This window comes from Urtica dioica, chromosome 3 (genome assembly GCF_054948205.1).
Source record: "Urtica dioica subsp. dioica isolate 48M chromosome 3, U.dioica_male_clone48M_v1_H2, whole genome shotgun sequence".
Taxonomy (NCBI): domain Eukaryota; kingdom Viridiplantae; phylum Streptophyta; class Magnoliopsida; order Rosales; family Urticaceae; genus Urtica; species Urtica dioica.
In genome coordinates, this window is record NC_142758.1 from 2,647,816 (window position 1) to 2,662,167 (window position 14,352).

At 34.2% G+C, this 14,352-nt stretch overlaps 2 protein-coding genes across 2 annotated transcripts; both read right to left on the minus strand.

The window, feature by feature from the left end:
• Positions 1-345: 345 nt before the first annotated feature.
• On the minus strand, positions 346-1,895 carry LOC149402045 (uncharacterized). Its single transcript, XM_089608201.1, has 2 exons — positions 1,418-1,895; positions 346-1,343 (listed from the first exon to the last, which is right to left on the minus strand). Exons 1-2 carry the CDS (start codon positions 1,893-1,895, stop codon positions 346-348), a joined length of 1,476 nt encoding a protein of 491 aa, XP_089464327.1.
• LOC149402046 (uncharacterized) lies at positions 1,896-2,774 on the minus strand (the record flags this gene model as incomplete). Its single annotated transcript, XM_089608224.1, has 1 exon — positions 1,896-2,774. A coding segment is annotated over exon 1 (879 nt), but the record flags the coding sequence as incomplete, so codon positions are not given.
• Between the last annotated feature and the right edge of the window lie 11,578 nt (positions 2,775-14,352).

Sequence of the window (14,352 nt, forward strand, 5' to 3'; positions counted from 1 at the left end):
TGTGTAATGTGGAACAATAAAAAATAAAATTTATAAAGTTTTGTAGATTACCGCTTAAATGAAATAGAAGTGGGAAAATTCCCTCTTTTCTATGTATAACGAAAATTGTAGCACATTTGTTTTTCTTTTCTTAGGTTTACGCTACTTTTTATACTGATTGTGGTGAAAATAAAGCTAATAACATCAGTTTTATATTCAAGTGGAGTATTATATCTCCTAAAAATGATGACTGTAGTCAGTGACGGAGCCAGAAATGTTTTTCAGGGGGGGCTAATAACTACAACAATAATTTAAATAAAACTGACAATATAATATAACATAAGTTCCATACAAAATAACCTTACATCACAATTTTCCTCTACGGGTTTTCATCCCTTGAAAATGTTTCATAATAACCTCATTATCAATACTATCAAAGATGTCTTTTTCAATATAAACGAGTAAGATGTCGTTTAACAACTCATCTCCCATCCGATTACGTAGACGATTCTTTACAAAATGCATAGCAGAAAATGTTCTTTCCACTGAAGCGGTAGCAACTGGTAAAATTAAAGCGAATGACAAAAGTCGATAAACCAATGGATATACTTTATCTTTTCCCGTTTGAACCATTTTCTGTGTAAGATCACCAATGCACTCTAATTCTAAGAATTGCTCATTAGAAGTAACATCGAGAATATAAGTTTGAAGTTGGTCTTCAAGTCTAACAAGCTCTGTTGCAGAAAAATCTTCAGGATAAAACTCAGCAAATTGGATTAACTTTTTTTGATCAAAAGCTGAAAATGAATCCCTCGGACTTGAGCATGCTACACAAAGAATCAATTTTGTGTTTACCTCATTAAAACGATTATTCAGTTCTTGAAGTTGCATATCGATGATGGCATAAAGTAACTCCACTTGAAAATGATGCAAATTTGTAACCTCTTGAACTTTACGTCGTGATCGGCCTCGCGGTATGAACGCATCCTCCATGTTTGGAACAAGTATATTATGTTTTCCACAAAAAATACAAACTTGATCAAACAAAGAAGTCCATCCATTTTCCCTCATCGTTTGTAGTCGTTGCTTGCAAACTTTCACTAAATTCATAGCATTCACGATGTCTTGATCTTTTCTTTGTAGAGCTTTGGACAATTCATTTGTAGCACCTAGCAAGCTTCTCATTAAATGCAAACTAAAGACGAACTCAAATGTCGATATCACATCCAACAAATTACTTGCTTCCACTCTTTGCTCGGAGTTTGTACCCTCAGTTGCAATGGTTTCAAGTACCTCGATTATTGGTGAAAACATGGAAATCAAACTGACTAAAGTACCATAATGTGAGCCCCAACGAGTATCACCTGTAAAGATGGAAAGTTCGATTAATTTTTTTTAAAATCTATATAACCGGTAGGTTAAATTAAAAAAAAATCACCTGGACGTTTGAGAGTAATTTCTTGATTTAAACCTCGCCTACTTGAGATCTCACTGTCTTTGCTTGCTTCAACAATTATTGCCTTTTGCTTTGCCCGAAGAATATCACAACGTTTCGATGAAGATCCAACAATATTCACTATGCTAATAGCTGACATAAAAAGAGACGCCACTTGAATGTGTTTCTTTGCAAGAGCCACAAGAGCCAATTGAAGTTGATGAGCAAAACAATGAACATAAAATGCACTTTGATTTTCTTTTAAAATAAGTGCTTTGAGACCGTTAAATTCTCCTTGCATATTGCTTGCCCCATCATAACCTTGCCCTCGTATTTTAGACACACTTAATCCATGTCTACAAAATAATTTATCTATGGCAGCCTTCAATGATAAAGCGGTGGTGCTAGCAACATGTTCAATCCCAACAAAACGTTCAATAACTTGTCCACTCTTATTCACGTAACGCAATATGACCGCCATCTGCTCTTTCATTGCAATATCACGTGACTCATCAACCAAAAGTGAGAAGAATGCATCACCAATATCTTCCATTATAACATGGATAGTTTCAGCCGCTGCAGCACTAACAATATCTTTTTGAATATCTGGTGAGGTTAGCTTCAAATTTTCAGGAGCTTTATCTAACACAACAGATTTGATGTTATCATTGTGATCAGCTAAGAACTGCAAAAGCTCGAGAAAGTTACCGCGGTTGGTTGAATTCTCAGTTTCATCATCACCCCGAAAGGCAAGACCTTGCCGTAAAAGAAATCGAACACAATCAACTGAAGCATTCAATCGGTGTCTATACTCGTTGTGACATTTTTCTGTTTGTCTAGCGAAAATCCCCTCAAGATGTTGTCTCTGGTTCTTCAAGGCTTCAAACTTCTTCCAAGCTCGATTATGAGAACTTGAAGGACCCCCAATATGCTCTTGGATTTTTTCTTTCTTCTTATAGTTCTGAAACCCTTTTCCAACAAAAGAGTCTCCACCGGCTTGCTCTCCAACATTTGGCTTGAACAAATAACAACAAAGACAAAATGCTGCATTCTCTTTTTTGCTATATTCTAACCAATTGGCATACTCATCAAACCAAGCTACATTGAATCGTCTTGATTGTTTTCCAAATTTAATTAATGGAAATTTCTGGTCTCGAGGTTGACAAGGACCCATTTGAATGTAAGCTCGCCGAACTTGATCACGGATAGTATGATGATACTCTGAAATTGGAATTCGCATTCCAGGATCAGTTTGCAACTCTTTAGGGTCGAAATCCGCCTTACTTGATTTTCTATTTTTGTCATTTGTCTCTATGTAGTCTGAAGACTCATCCGCTTTTCGTTTGAAAAACCTTAACATTATTCGTGGAACTTCCTTTTTTTATCAGTACTGCTTGTGATAGTTTATAAAAAAAAGTTAGTAGCAGTTTTGAAACAAACATTATTCCAACGTCAAACGAAAAGCACAAACTCAAAAAATAAAATATTATTTTCGTACCTTGCACGTAGCAACCAAGCAGACACAGCTTGAAGTTTCTTACGCAGAGCAACAGAGAAAATGAGTGAAAAAAGAAAGGAGACGAAAGGTTGGTTCAATTCGTAGCTTCTAATAGAAGCTTTATTATTTTTATTTTTATTTTCTTTGTACTGATGTATATTGGGCTTTGTTGGGCAGCCCAAACTTTACAAAAAAAAATATTTCTACTTAATGTATTGGGCTTTGTTGGGCAGCCCATAATTTACAAAAATTAAAAATTTACAAAAATTTTAAAAAATTTTAAAAAAATTTTAAAAAAATTTACAAAAATTTGAGGGGGGGCTTAAGCCCCCCCTGGGCCTATACTAGCTCCGTCACTGACTGTAGTCTATGTTAGCAGACTTCATTTTAAGGCAAAAATGTATTTAAAAAAAATATTAAAACTGTAGTTGTTAAACAATTTTCTGGTAATGACCCCGAGTGCAAAGAATTTTTGTCGTTGCCGTTCCTTCTTTCATTGATGTATATAAAAGTCATTGAGGCTATTTTTGGCATTTGTTGTAGTGTATGTCTCTTTCAAATATATACAACCGGCTAATCTCATTTCAGTAAAACCCAAGTTGTGAATCATGTCCACACATTGGTTAAAACCCAAGGCCCATTCTAGAAAAAAAAAAGTTCATTATCTTGATACTGCTTTAGTATTTTACAAGGCCTAATTATCCATTAGATTATATCAAGTGGAAATTATAGCGTGTTTTAGTCTTTTTTTACAAAAACAACGAGTGAATGTTTGACATTACGAAAATAGCGGATTTTAAATGTGAATGATTAGTTTTGCCCTTACTACACTTATTTCATAGGCGCTCTTCGGTTTTGTTCCGGTCATGCCTTCTTTTGTTGCGTTGATTGTCGTTGTCCAATAAAATTAGCGTACACAAAATACAGTTAACATACAGTATAGATATATAATTTCATCACTAGTATATATATATATCATATATATTTTATTTAATTACGTATTGGTTATTGTATACAGTATACTAATTATGTGATATTGTATACATTATACTGACAATGTGATTATTGTACACTGTTAGCATCGAAGAGGAGCATCGGAGTTACGACGACAGTGGAGATATTGCATACAATATATTGATAATGTGATTATGGTATACTGTTAGCGTCGGAGAAGAGCGTTGTAGCCACGACTATGGCGTATATATTGTATACAATATATTGATAATGTGATTATTGTATAGTGTTAGAATCGGAGCCACGATTATGGCAGAGACGGCCTCCCACAGACATTCGGGCTCCGAAGTGGCGGCGCAGAGCTAGACTCATTTTTGCATCTCGTTGATCTGGTTTGTATACTGAGCGCGTTGAATAAGACCCAATATGAATTGTGCAAGACCCAATATTTTCTTCTATTGACTTGAAAGAAACATGCCTACTTCATAAATAAAGAGCACATGGACATTATATAAAAATTTCTTTGAATTTTAAGAGGTTCAGAGACTATATATTTATGAATTAAAAATTGAGAATAGAACCCTTCTACTTGTTGCTCTCATATAAATTGTAATGTACTTTGGGCCCTATCTTAATATATATATATATACATATTTATATATATATATATAAATATGTGTATATATATATATAAATTTAGTTCATACCCACTAATTGATACACACGACTATGAATTTAGTTGTATTATAAGTTGGTATATAAAAATAAATTTATATATCATAATTGTAAATTTTGTTTTTTAATTTTTTAATTTAAAAATTATTGTCTAAAATGCCTTTTTTTATCGATCACCCAAGATCCCTAAAAAGGTCAAACCGCCTCTCTTCACTAGCAGAAGCCCGTTTTTTTTTCGCTTGCGACAACCACAGTCACAAACGCAACACGTGAGTCTCACTATGCTAACGTCTTCTTTTAGTGATGCTCGCAACCTCTCAACATCTTGCTGACGCTCGCAAAAACCCTTTCGCCCAGGGACAGTCACTTAGCCGCCCTTCACCACACATCAAGTTACTACCTTTTCGCTCATTGAATGCTCGAGACCTTGCGTGCATTTCCTCTCATCAAATGCTCGTGGTTGGTCAACCCTCGAACGACTTTGCCATAGTTTACACATAAACCATTCTTAGAGACAACACACTCGACAACCTTTACTTGAAGACTTCCATTAAAGTTACATGTCTAAGTACCACAACTGAACTATGCCAGAAAGAGGAGTTTAAAAGGAGTTAAGCTTGTCGAAAAAATTAATATTAAACTCTTTTTCCTCGAGCACATGTTTTGTGTGTTGTGTGTGTGTGTGTGTGTATGTGTCTGTGGTGTTGAGTCTGTGTGTGTGAGTGAGTGTGTGGTTTTAGTGTGGAGTGTGCGTGGGTTTAGTGTTGAGTGTGGGTTTGGTGTTGTAAGTGTGTATAAGGACAATTGTTTTTAAAATTCAGGATAAGGCCCTCACGACAGCCAATGTCTGTCCTGAGATCATCCAGAGCCACGTTGTATTTCTGTCTCCGTCGCATACCGAGCCAAATTTGAGGTAATTTGGTTCTAATTAGTTTGAATTACTCTGATTTAGTTCGATGTACTTAAAATTTTAAATTAGTTAAATTGATAAAAAATTGTTAGATGTTTTAGGAATTGTTAGATTAAGTTATCAAAGTACTTTTAATTCAGTTGTTAGATTTATTAGTTATTGATTTTGATATTATTGTTAGATTGGTTACTCATCGTTATTGATTTGTTAGTTATTGATACATTAGATTTGTTTAATTGAAATTGTGATTTTTTTTTTAAGTTATGGTTATAGTTGTTAGTTATTGTTATTAGATTTGTTAGATTTTGCTTTTGTTAAATTGTATAGATTGTTAGATTTTAATTTTGTAGAAATGTTAATCATAAATTGAAAAATTATTCAATTAGATTTTTTAATTTTTAGTTTGTTTATGTCATATTTGAAATTTTTTTGGTTTAGGATTGTTGCGACCGAGTCACCGAGGCTCGTTTTTTAGTTCGTTAATTTTAAGAATGATTCTAGTGGTTAAATATTTTAATTTTAATTTTTTGGATTTATATTTACATGGAAAACTCAATCAAAATTCCAGTAAAATTTCTCGGACTATGTCATTACAAAATAAAGAATGGATATATGGGGATGACAAAATAAGTCAAGTGTTTAAGAATGGCATGGCTTAGTTCATACGTCTTTTCCGTACCAATATAAATAGACAAGGGAACTTCAAGTGCCCTTGCAAATAGTGAACTATGCTAGGTAATCGGAGTTGTCGACATACATGTAAGTTTGAGGGGTTTACGAGGAATTACACGCATTAGGTTCATCATGGCAAGGAATCAAATCTGTTTGATTATTGGGGAGCCAATTGTCGAACGAGATTTAAGTGGGAATAAAGGGATGCACATTGCTTTGTACAACTCCATGGATCACGAGTATCTTGGCGATTTTAAAGATCCGTCTCCAAGTAAAGAGAACGCTCACGACAAGCTACAAAACTTCACAGTATTGAGCTTTATGCCCACAAGTAGATGTAAAATCATAGAATTATTTTCAGAGTAATAATTCCTTCTTCAACGCAACTTAAAGTAATATGTGATTATGAGATATAACCATAAAGTCACTAACAACCCAAGAAGAGCCAAACTGTGAATTTAAAAAACAAAATCTTCTAATAGTTATTTGAAATGAAATATTTACAATGTAATAATCACATGGGTATTTGATCCAAGTAATGATTGTTAGGATAACCTATGATATCTGGTTTTGAGACATAGAGAGTTGGGGACTCTAAAGTTTTTCCTAAATATCTTATACAAATATTGAATATGGCTGGGGCATTTCCAAGAGTATATGCACCATTTAACTCTTATACTGTTATAATCGCTATGTATGAATACATTCATACTTACCTAAATCCTAAAATGAGACATAGTCACTTATGACTAGTAATCTTCATTTGACGAGCCAATGATTAAGATCATTCTCTAAGAACCTCTTATTAGGTAGTTAGTGAAATGACTTATTCATAGTAGGATTATACGCCTCATAGATATGAAATTCATGTAAGAGACTGCTGAAATGCAATGTATGTCACATTATACTTTGTTATTGAGAATCTAAATAAATTAATTGGGCACAATATTCAATTGAGATTATTCATTGAATCAAGCATTGTGAGATAGTTGCTTTATCCACTACTACAAAAGTCCACTTGCACGATGGACTTTCCATGACGGTCTTCAAAAATCATCGTGGAAAGTCCAAACGTGACGGTTTCCACGATGGATATAATGTTCGTCGTGGAAAGTGTGTGGTTTTCTTGACTTTCCACGACGGTCTTTCACTTACGTCGTGGAAAAAGTGTTTTTTTGGTGCGCTTCCACGTCGCAAATGAGTCTCGTAGTAGAAAAAATTATGCTTTTGGTGTATTTCGTCACGATCTGTAACTTTCTCGTCGTGGTAGGATAGGTTTCCACGACAAAAAATATTCTCATCATGGTAAAAGTGTTGTTAACAAAGTTTTCTTCACATCGATAAATTTTCTCGTCGTGACGGGAAGTCTTTCCATGACAGAAAATATCCCCGTCATGGAATAAATTAGATAAATAGTAAAAAATAAAATTTCCTTCTTCTACTATCACGACGTGAAAATTTCTCGCCGCGGCATGAACTGATTATACGACAAAAGATTAACTTCTCATAGATTGAGTAAGTTCCCGTCACGACATGAAAATTTCTTGTCATGACGAAGTAATTTCAAAATAGTTTTTAATTGTTTCGTTGCGACTTGTATATTTTGCCTAGGCGATAATACCTATGGATTTATAAAAAAAAACCCTAAGCTATTATCATTTCTTTCTCTTTCGCTCATTTTCGTCGTGACCCTACTCTGTCACCCTAAATTCTCTCTCTTGCGCGATTTGTCTCTCTATCTATTTCCTTCTTCACTCTCCATCGTGTTCCTCCTTCCAATGTCGCCTCTGCGTCTCTCTCTGTGCGCTCCAGGGCGTCCGTGCGAGGGTACGTGCTCTTCTCCTCCACGTGTTCTCTCTCTCTCTCTCTCTCTCTCTCTCTCTCTCTCTCTCTCTATATATATATATATATATATATATCTTCATTTGTTCGTCCACGCCTTCGTCAACCATGTAAGAAACCCCAAAACCTGTGCCGTCCATATTTTATTTAGTTTTTTGACATTCGGATGTGATTAATGGTTGTAAGATATTATTTATTTGGTTTGAATTTGTTTCTAGGTTTCAATTTGGGGTTTTCATGTTGTTGAAGCTTGAATCTTTTAATTTGTTTCTTAGAATTAAATTGATGAATTACGTGTTCAATTTCGGAATCCTTTCTTAAGTTGAGTTTTTGGCCGAATTTGGTTTGAAATTGGGGTTTTGAGTTTATGTGGTGAATTGATTTGCTCAACGGTGCTCATATTTATGGTTCAATTTATTGAGAAATTAGAATTGAAGTTTGAAGTTGATTGTGAAATTGTGTTGCGAGATTTTTTTTATTTTGTTGTGAGATTGTTTATTATACATGGTCACTAGGATTATTTGGGTCATTGGCGTCGTCTGCTTTTACACGCGAATCCAAGAATCTACAAGTTCTCGTTCATTTAAGTAGGAGTATTGACTAATGGATGTCAATAGTCGCATCTAATAGTCCAAATTCAAAGCAGGATATATTTCTCTCTTTTATTTTTGTTCAATTGATGATGTGGAATTGATTTTGTAAATTTAGAATTGATTAGTTTTGAATTGTGAGACATAGTGAAGTTTAGAATTATGTCTTATTTTGTGAGAATTGTTGACTTAGTGAAGTTAGAATTCTGTTTTAGTTTATGGTTTGAGTTTAGATTTTGGTTTGATAGAATTGTGTCTTATTTTGTGAGATATCTTACTAAGAATGCTTGTGCTTATTCACAAATAACAAATTAGTTAAATGAAATAAAAACTAGAAAAGTAAAACGGTAATTTTGGAATTTCCATCTAGTTAATGACATTCATGATGGGTAAATATGTAAGCTATTTAGTGGATCCTAATGTATTATGTTGTAACACATAGATTAGAAAAAATAAAATATATAAGACAAGAGATTTTTAGTTTTATTCTTTAGTGGAGTTAATTGACATTAGAAATTAACATTGGAAAAGGTTGGACAACTTTTGTATTCAATGGTTCAATCTTAAGCTTTGCTCATATGGGCCCAAAAGATTTATACAACAGGCTGTATAAAGTATGTTAGTTGAATTAACTATTGGACTGAGATTCAGTCATTGAATCAAGAACATTTTGAAAAATTTACTTGTATAAGTCACTTGAAATGAAAAATAGTTTTTCACTTAGCCTTTCCAGCTTATCAAAATTTGATTTTGATGTTTAACATATGATGCTAAACAAATTAATACCATATGTTATAAATTAGATTTATATTTATGGCATTTTAAGAGGTTTAAGGCAAACTTAATCATTGATTTTTCACATCATCTTCATATTTAAGCTAGACTAATTTAAGAGAATTAATGAGATGGAACATTGTGATTGGTTGTTGAATTAAGGGTTATATAGGTAATAGCCGCACGGCTATAGGGAAATTTGATTTTAGCCAACCTTCTGTTAATTTCCTGTTAATAGCCACAACAATCTATTTACAGCATGTTAAAAGACTTGGATGACCTCAAATAATTCCCGCCCATTTTCACCCCAAAAATTAAAAAAAAATCGTGCATTAATTAGAATCCAGTCAAATCCCGTCCAGAATTTTCAACCCATGAATCAAAAAGGAAAAAAATTAATCGGCCATAACTACATCGCGCAAATTAAGGGATACAATTAACACGGGATATTAAACCATCTGACCAAACCCAAATCTTCACGCAGCAAAAAAAAAACCCCTTTCTAACGAAAACCCTAATAGGAGAGGTGAGTCTCGGTGTCTGAGCGACGATGCTCCTGCGATGAAGGACTCTCTGTCGCTTGTAAAGAATAAGAATTGGGAAAGAGAGATGAAAGTATGGGTGTGTTTGTACATGATACTGTTTTTTTATGGGTTGTTCTTCTTCGGTATGAGATGGTTTTTTCCGCTGAAATTAGGTTCACAATCTGGGAAAGAGAGATGAACTGCATTTCAAAATTGAAGGGAAAAAATTGGTGTTCACGCGCGAGCTCTCTTCCCGTGGCTCCATAGCCCCAACGCCTACATGTGGAACACCATGATTCGAGGTTGTTACATGGTCGGGATTGCAAAAGCCTGCGAGAAGGCTCCGACGCCCAAGGAAGATGGGTCGGTGATTTGCGTGACGAGGAAGATGAGTTTCAATGGTTATTTGGTTGTACAGAATATGATGATTCGTTTTTTTCGGATGGTGTATATTCGTGTAAATACAAAGTATATTTACAATATATTCGTGTAAATACAAAGCATATTTACAGTATATTCGTGTAAATACAAAGCATATTTACAGTATATTCATTGTAAATACAAAGCATATTTACAGTATATTCGTGTAAATAAACAGAAAAAAATTCTGGAAATATTTTGGACGTTCTAAAATTATGAATATATGGAAGACAAAATAATATAAAAAATGAATAATATATTTACATATTTTATCCTTAATGAATTGCTACGAAAATAGAAACTAATTAACTAAAGTCGATGCTGAAAACTTCCAAATATATAACAATAAATGCGCTGGAAACTTTCAAAATCTGCTGGAAAATTCAAATTTCAAATTTGAAAATTTCCATATTCGGTTTCAATATTTGATTCGAAATTAAAAAAAAAACTTCCTAATTAAAATAGCGACCGAATTAAATAAGGGCAAAGGTGTAAAACTAATTCAATTAATAAGATGCCACGTAAGCAAGATGACTATTTACGGGAAATTAACGAAAGGTTGATTAAAATCAAATTGTTAGTGTTTAAGATGGTTACGTAGCCAATTATTTGTTGAATTAATGACATAGATAATAATATATTTCTCCCCCTTTATTGGCAAGTAAAGACTTGGTCATGACAAGTTAGATACACATGCATTTTGTTAATTTTCTTAAGAACAAAAGAAAATGATTTCAGATGTATTTAATTCTCATTGGTCTATTTCCTTGGATCAAGGAAGTGAAGTCACGTCCGTGACTTGACTAAGGAGAGTTAATGAGATCATGCTTATGCCTTGAGTTGTGTAAGTTATGGACCACTATTTGTGGTTCTTGGACAAGTGTTTCACACGAAAATGAAAGCTATAGATACCCTTTATTTCGCATTCGGCAAAAACGCTTGAGTCAAGCTTGTTTGCTTGGAAAAATCTCTCTCTCTCTCTCTCTCTCACTCTTTCTCTCTATTTGGCACTCGGTGTTGATGTTATAGATTCAATACTGAGACATTCCAAGTAGTCTTGTGGTTTGGAATTCAATTTCAGATTCACTTGTGCTCACATACAAATATACATGGTTTTGTTTTGTATCGGTGAAGATTTTTGTTGTTGTTTCTCTTCAACTTGAAGGAGGAGACGTGCGGGGAGAAAGAGTCAAGAATTCAAGAGCATTATTCCAGAACCAAAAAGGCTAGTCACATTAAATTCTTTCATGCATCATGTGTTGCTTTAAGTGAAACCAAGTTTTTATGAGATGAGAAAAAAAATTGTTTCCCACCATATCTTGATATGTCAAAAGCTTTTCAAAACCCTATATGTAATTTTCAACAATTGTATCAGAGAGCTAGTTCATTGCATACATGATGGCTTAGTTGTTTTAATTGAAAATTTGTTCTATTCAAAACCAAGCAATTTTGGGTTTATGGATTTTTTTTAATATGGTGCTTTGTTCTCATGAAAAAATTTTCGACATAAGAAATGCTCTATCTGTTTTCCTAAGGATTCAAGAAAAATAGTCATGTCAATAGCCGTTGTATTTTGTGAGTTAAGCCCTTTAGAAAATTTGGATTTTCTTTTGACAAGTTAAACATGTCACTTAAATAAAGGGGATGGAGATTGACCAAGCTACCCGTGTTATTTTCCCCAAAATTTTCGTATACATTCTTAATTTATGTACAATTTATTTATTCTTTTATTAATTTTTGGCTCGAGTGGAATGAAATATTTTTAGTCTGACACGCATCTATTAAGAGTTTTTCACGGACAGCAACTGTATGTCGCCAAGGTTTCTCGGCACATCCTGGCCCGGTCAACATCATGTCCTTAATTTTCTGAAATTCTCTTGGTCACGTGTTGCCTCGGGCAGTTTCGTGTCTTGAGACGAGAATTTTGTGAAATTATCTCGTTCAAGACACATACATTGACCCGGATTTTCCGATCAATGTTTTCCCGGCTTCAAACACATTTTTTCGGCCACCTCCACTGGCGTCTTGCAACTCCAATCCCCTATTTGGTAAAAAAGAATATCGTATCTATGATATGTAAATTCAAAATATATATGTTTCTCATGATGTTGTCTTCCACAAAAAAATATTTTCATATTATGACGTTGCTCACTTTCTGATTCAATTAGGATCAAGACCCATATCGATGATGATCCATGTAGTCCACCAATTGATGATAATCGTGACATCATTGTGACAACTCCATCATCATCTCAACATGCTAATCCCGATGAGCCTATATCTATATCTGGCGCTACTAAAACTGATAATCTTCCCCTTGCAAATATTGTTCTCAACCTTTGATATCACCCTCAACAATCTTGTGTCCACCACAACATCTCAACTGTTACATTTGTAATAACATTTCATTCTCTACTGATTTTTCATTGGAAAACTAGTTCTTTTTGTCCGCTTTCAGTGCATCCCATCAAGCGTTTCTAATGTCGGTCCTTGAAAATAAAGAACCATGTTCTTATTCCCAAGCCACTAAACCCATGGACTGGCATGATGCAATGGCCAAAGAAATACAAGCTCTTGAATTGTACCCCGCTTGGTCGTTATGTCCCCTTCCAATTGGAAAATCAGCAATCAGTTGTAAATGGGTTTAGAAAATTGAATATCGCTCTGATAGCTCCATCGAACGACATGAAGCACTGTTGGCAAGGGTTATATTCAAGTTTAAGGTATAGATTATCATGATACCTTTGTCCCCGTGGCTAAATTGGTCATTGTTCGACTTATTCTCTCAATCGCTGCTTTTAAAAAATGGCATTTACATCAACTTGATGTAAACAATGCTTTTCTTCAAGGTGATCTTCTTGAAGAAGTATATATGAAAATTCCTACTTGATGTAAACAATGCTTTTCTTCAAGGTGATCTTCTTGAAGAAGTATATATGAAAATTCCTACCTATTTTCCCGTTAAGGAGAGACTCGTGTCTGCAAATTAAAAAAAATCTCTTTATGGTCTCAAACAAGCTTCACGCCAATGGTTTTCTAAATTTCTTCGACTCTTCTCAACAGAGGATTCCACCAATCTACCTCTGATTATAGTCTCTTCACTTATTCTCATAACATCTATTTTTGTTCTCGTTTATGTCGATGATATCATCATCACCGGTAACAATGAAGCTATTATTTCTAACATAAAACTGTATCTTGCTCAATCCTTCTCCATTAAAGATCTTGGTTTGCTTCGATATTTTTTAGGTATCGAAGTCTCTTGGTAACATAAATGATTTTTATATGTAAAAAAAATACTCTTGATATCCTATCTGATTTCGGTACTCCCATTTCCGATCCAACAATGTATCTCATAGTTACCCGACCTAACATTCAATATGTTGTAAACACTCTCAATCAATTCATGCACTCTCCACACTCCTTCCATCTCGTTGGAGCTACACAAGTCCTTCGATATTTAAAAAAAAGTAGTGTTAGCAAAGGAGTATTTCTTTCTGCCTCTAGCTCTATCAATTTGTTTGGATATGCCGACTCTTATTGGGCAAGTTTTCCTACCACTCGTTGTTTCTACAAGTGGTTATTTCACCATGTTAGGGTCTAGTCCTATTTCTTGGAAAACCAAGAAACCACCAACTGTTTCTAGATCTTCTGCTGAAGCAAAATATCGTTCTCTTGCAGCTCTCACTGTTGAAATACAATGGTCGTAATACCTTCTCTCTAATCTCGGAATTGATCATCCTCAACCAATTTTTGTTCACTGTGACAACCAAACTGCAATACATATTACTGAAAATTTTGTGTTTCACTAACGCACTAAACATATTGAAATTGATTGTCATTTTGTTTGTGACAAAATAAAAACATGACTTATTTTTCCTGAGTACTACGTTCGCATGATCAATTAGCCAACATTTTTACAAAACCATTGGGCGGCGATGCATACCAGCGTTTTCTTGGCAAGTTAGTTGTTCTAGACATTTCATACCCAACACCAACTTGAGGGGGAGTATTAGAGACACCTACGACATTGAGTTAGGCAGCAAATCAATCACCAGTTATTTTAATATTCTGTAGAT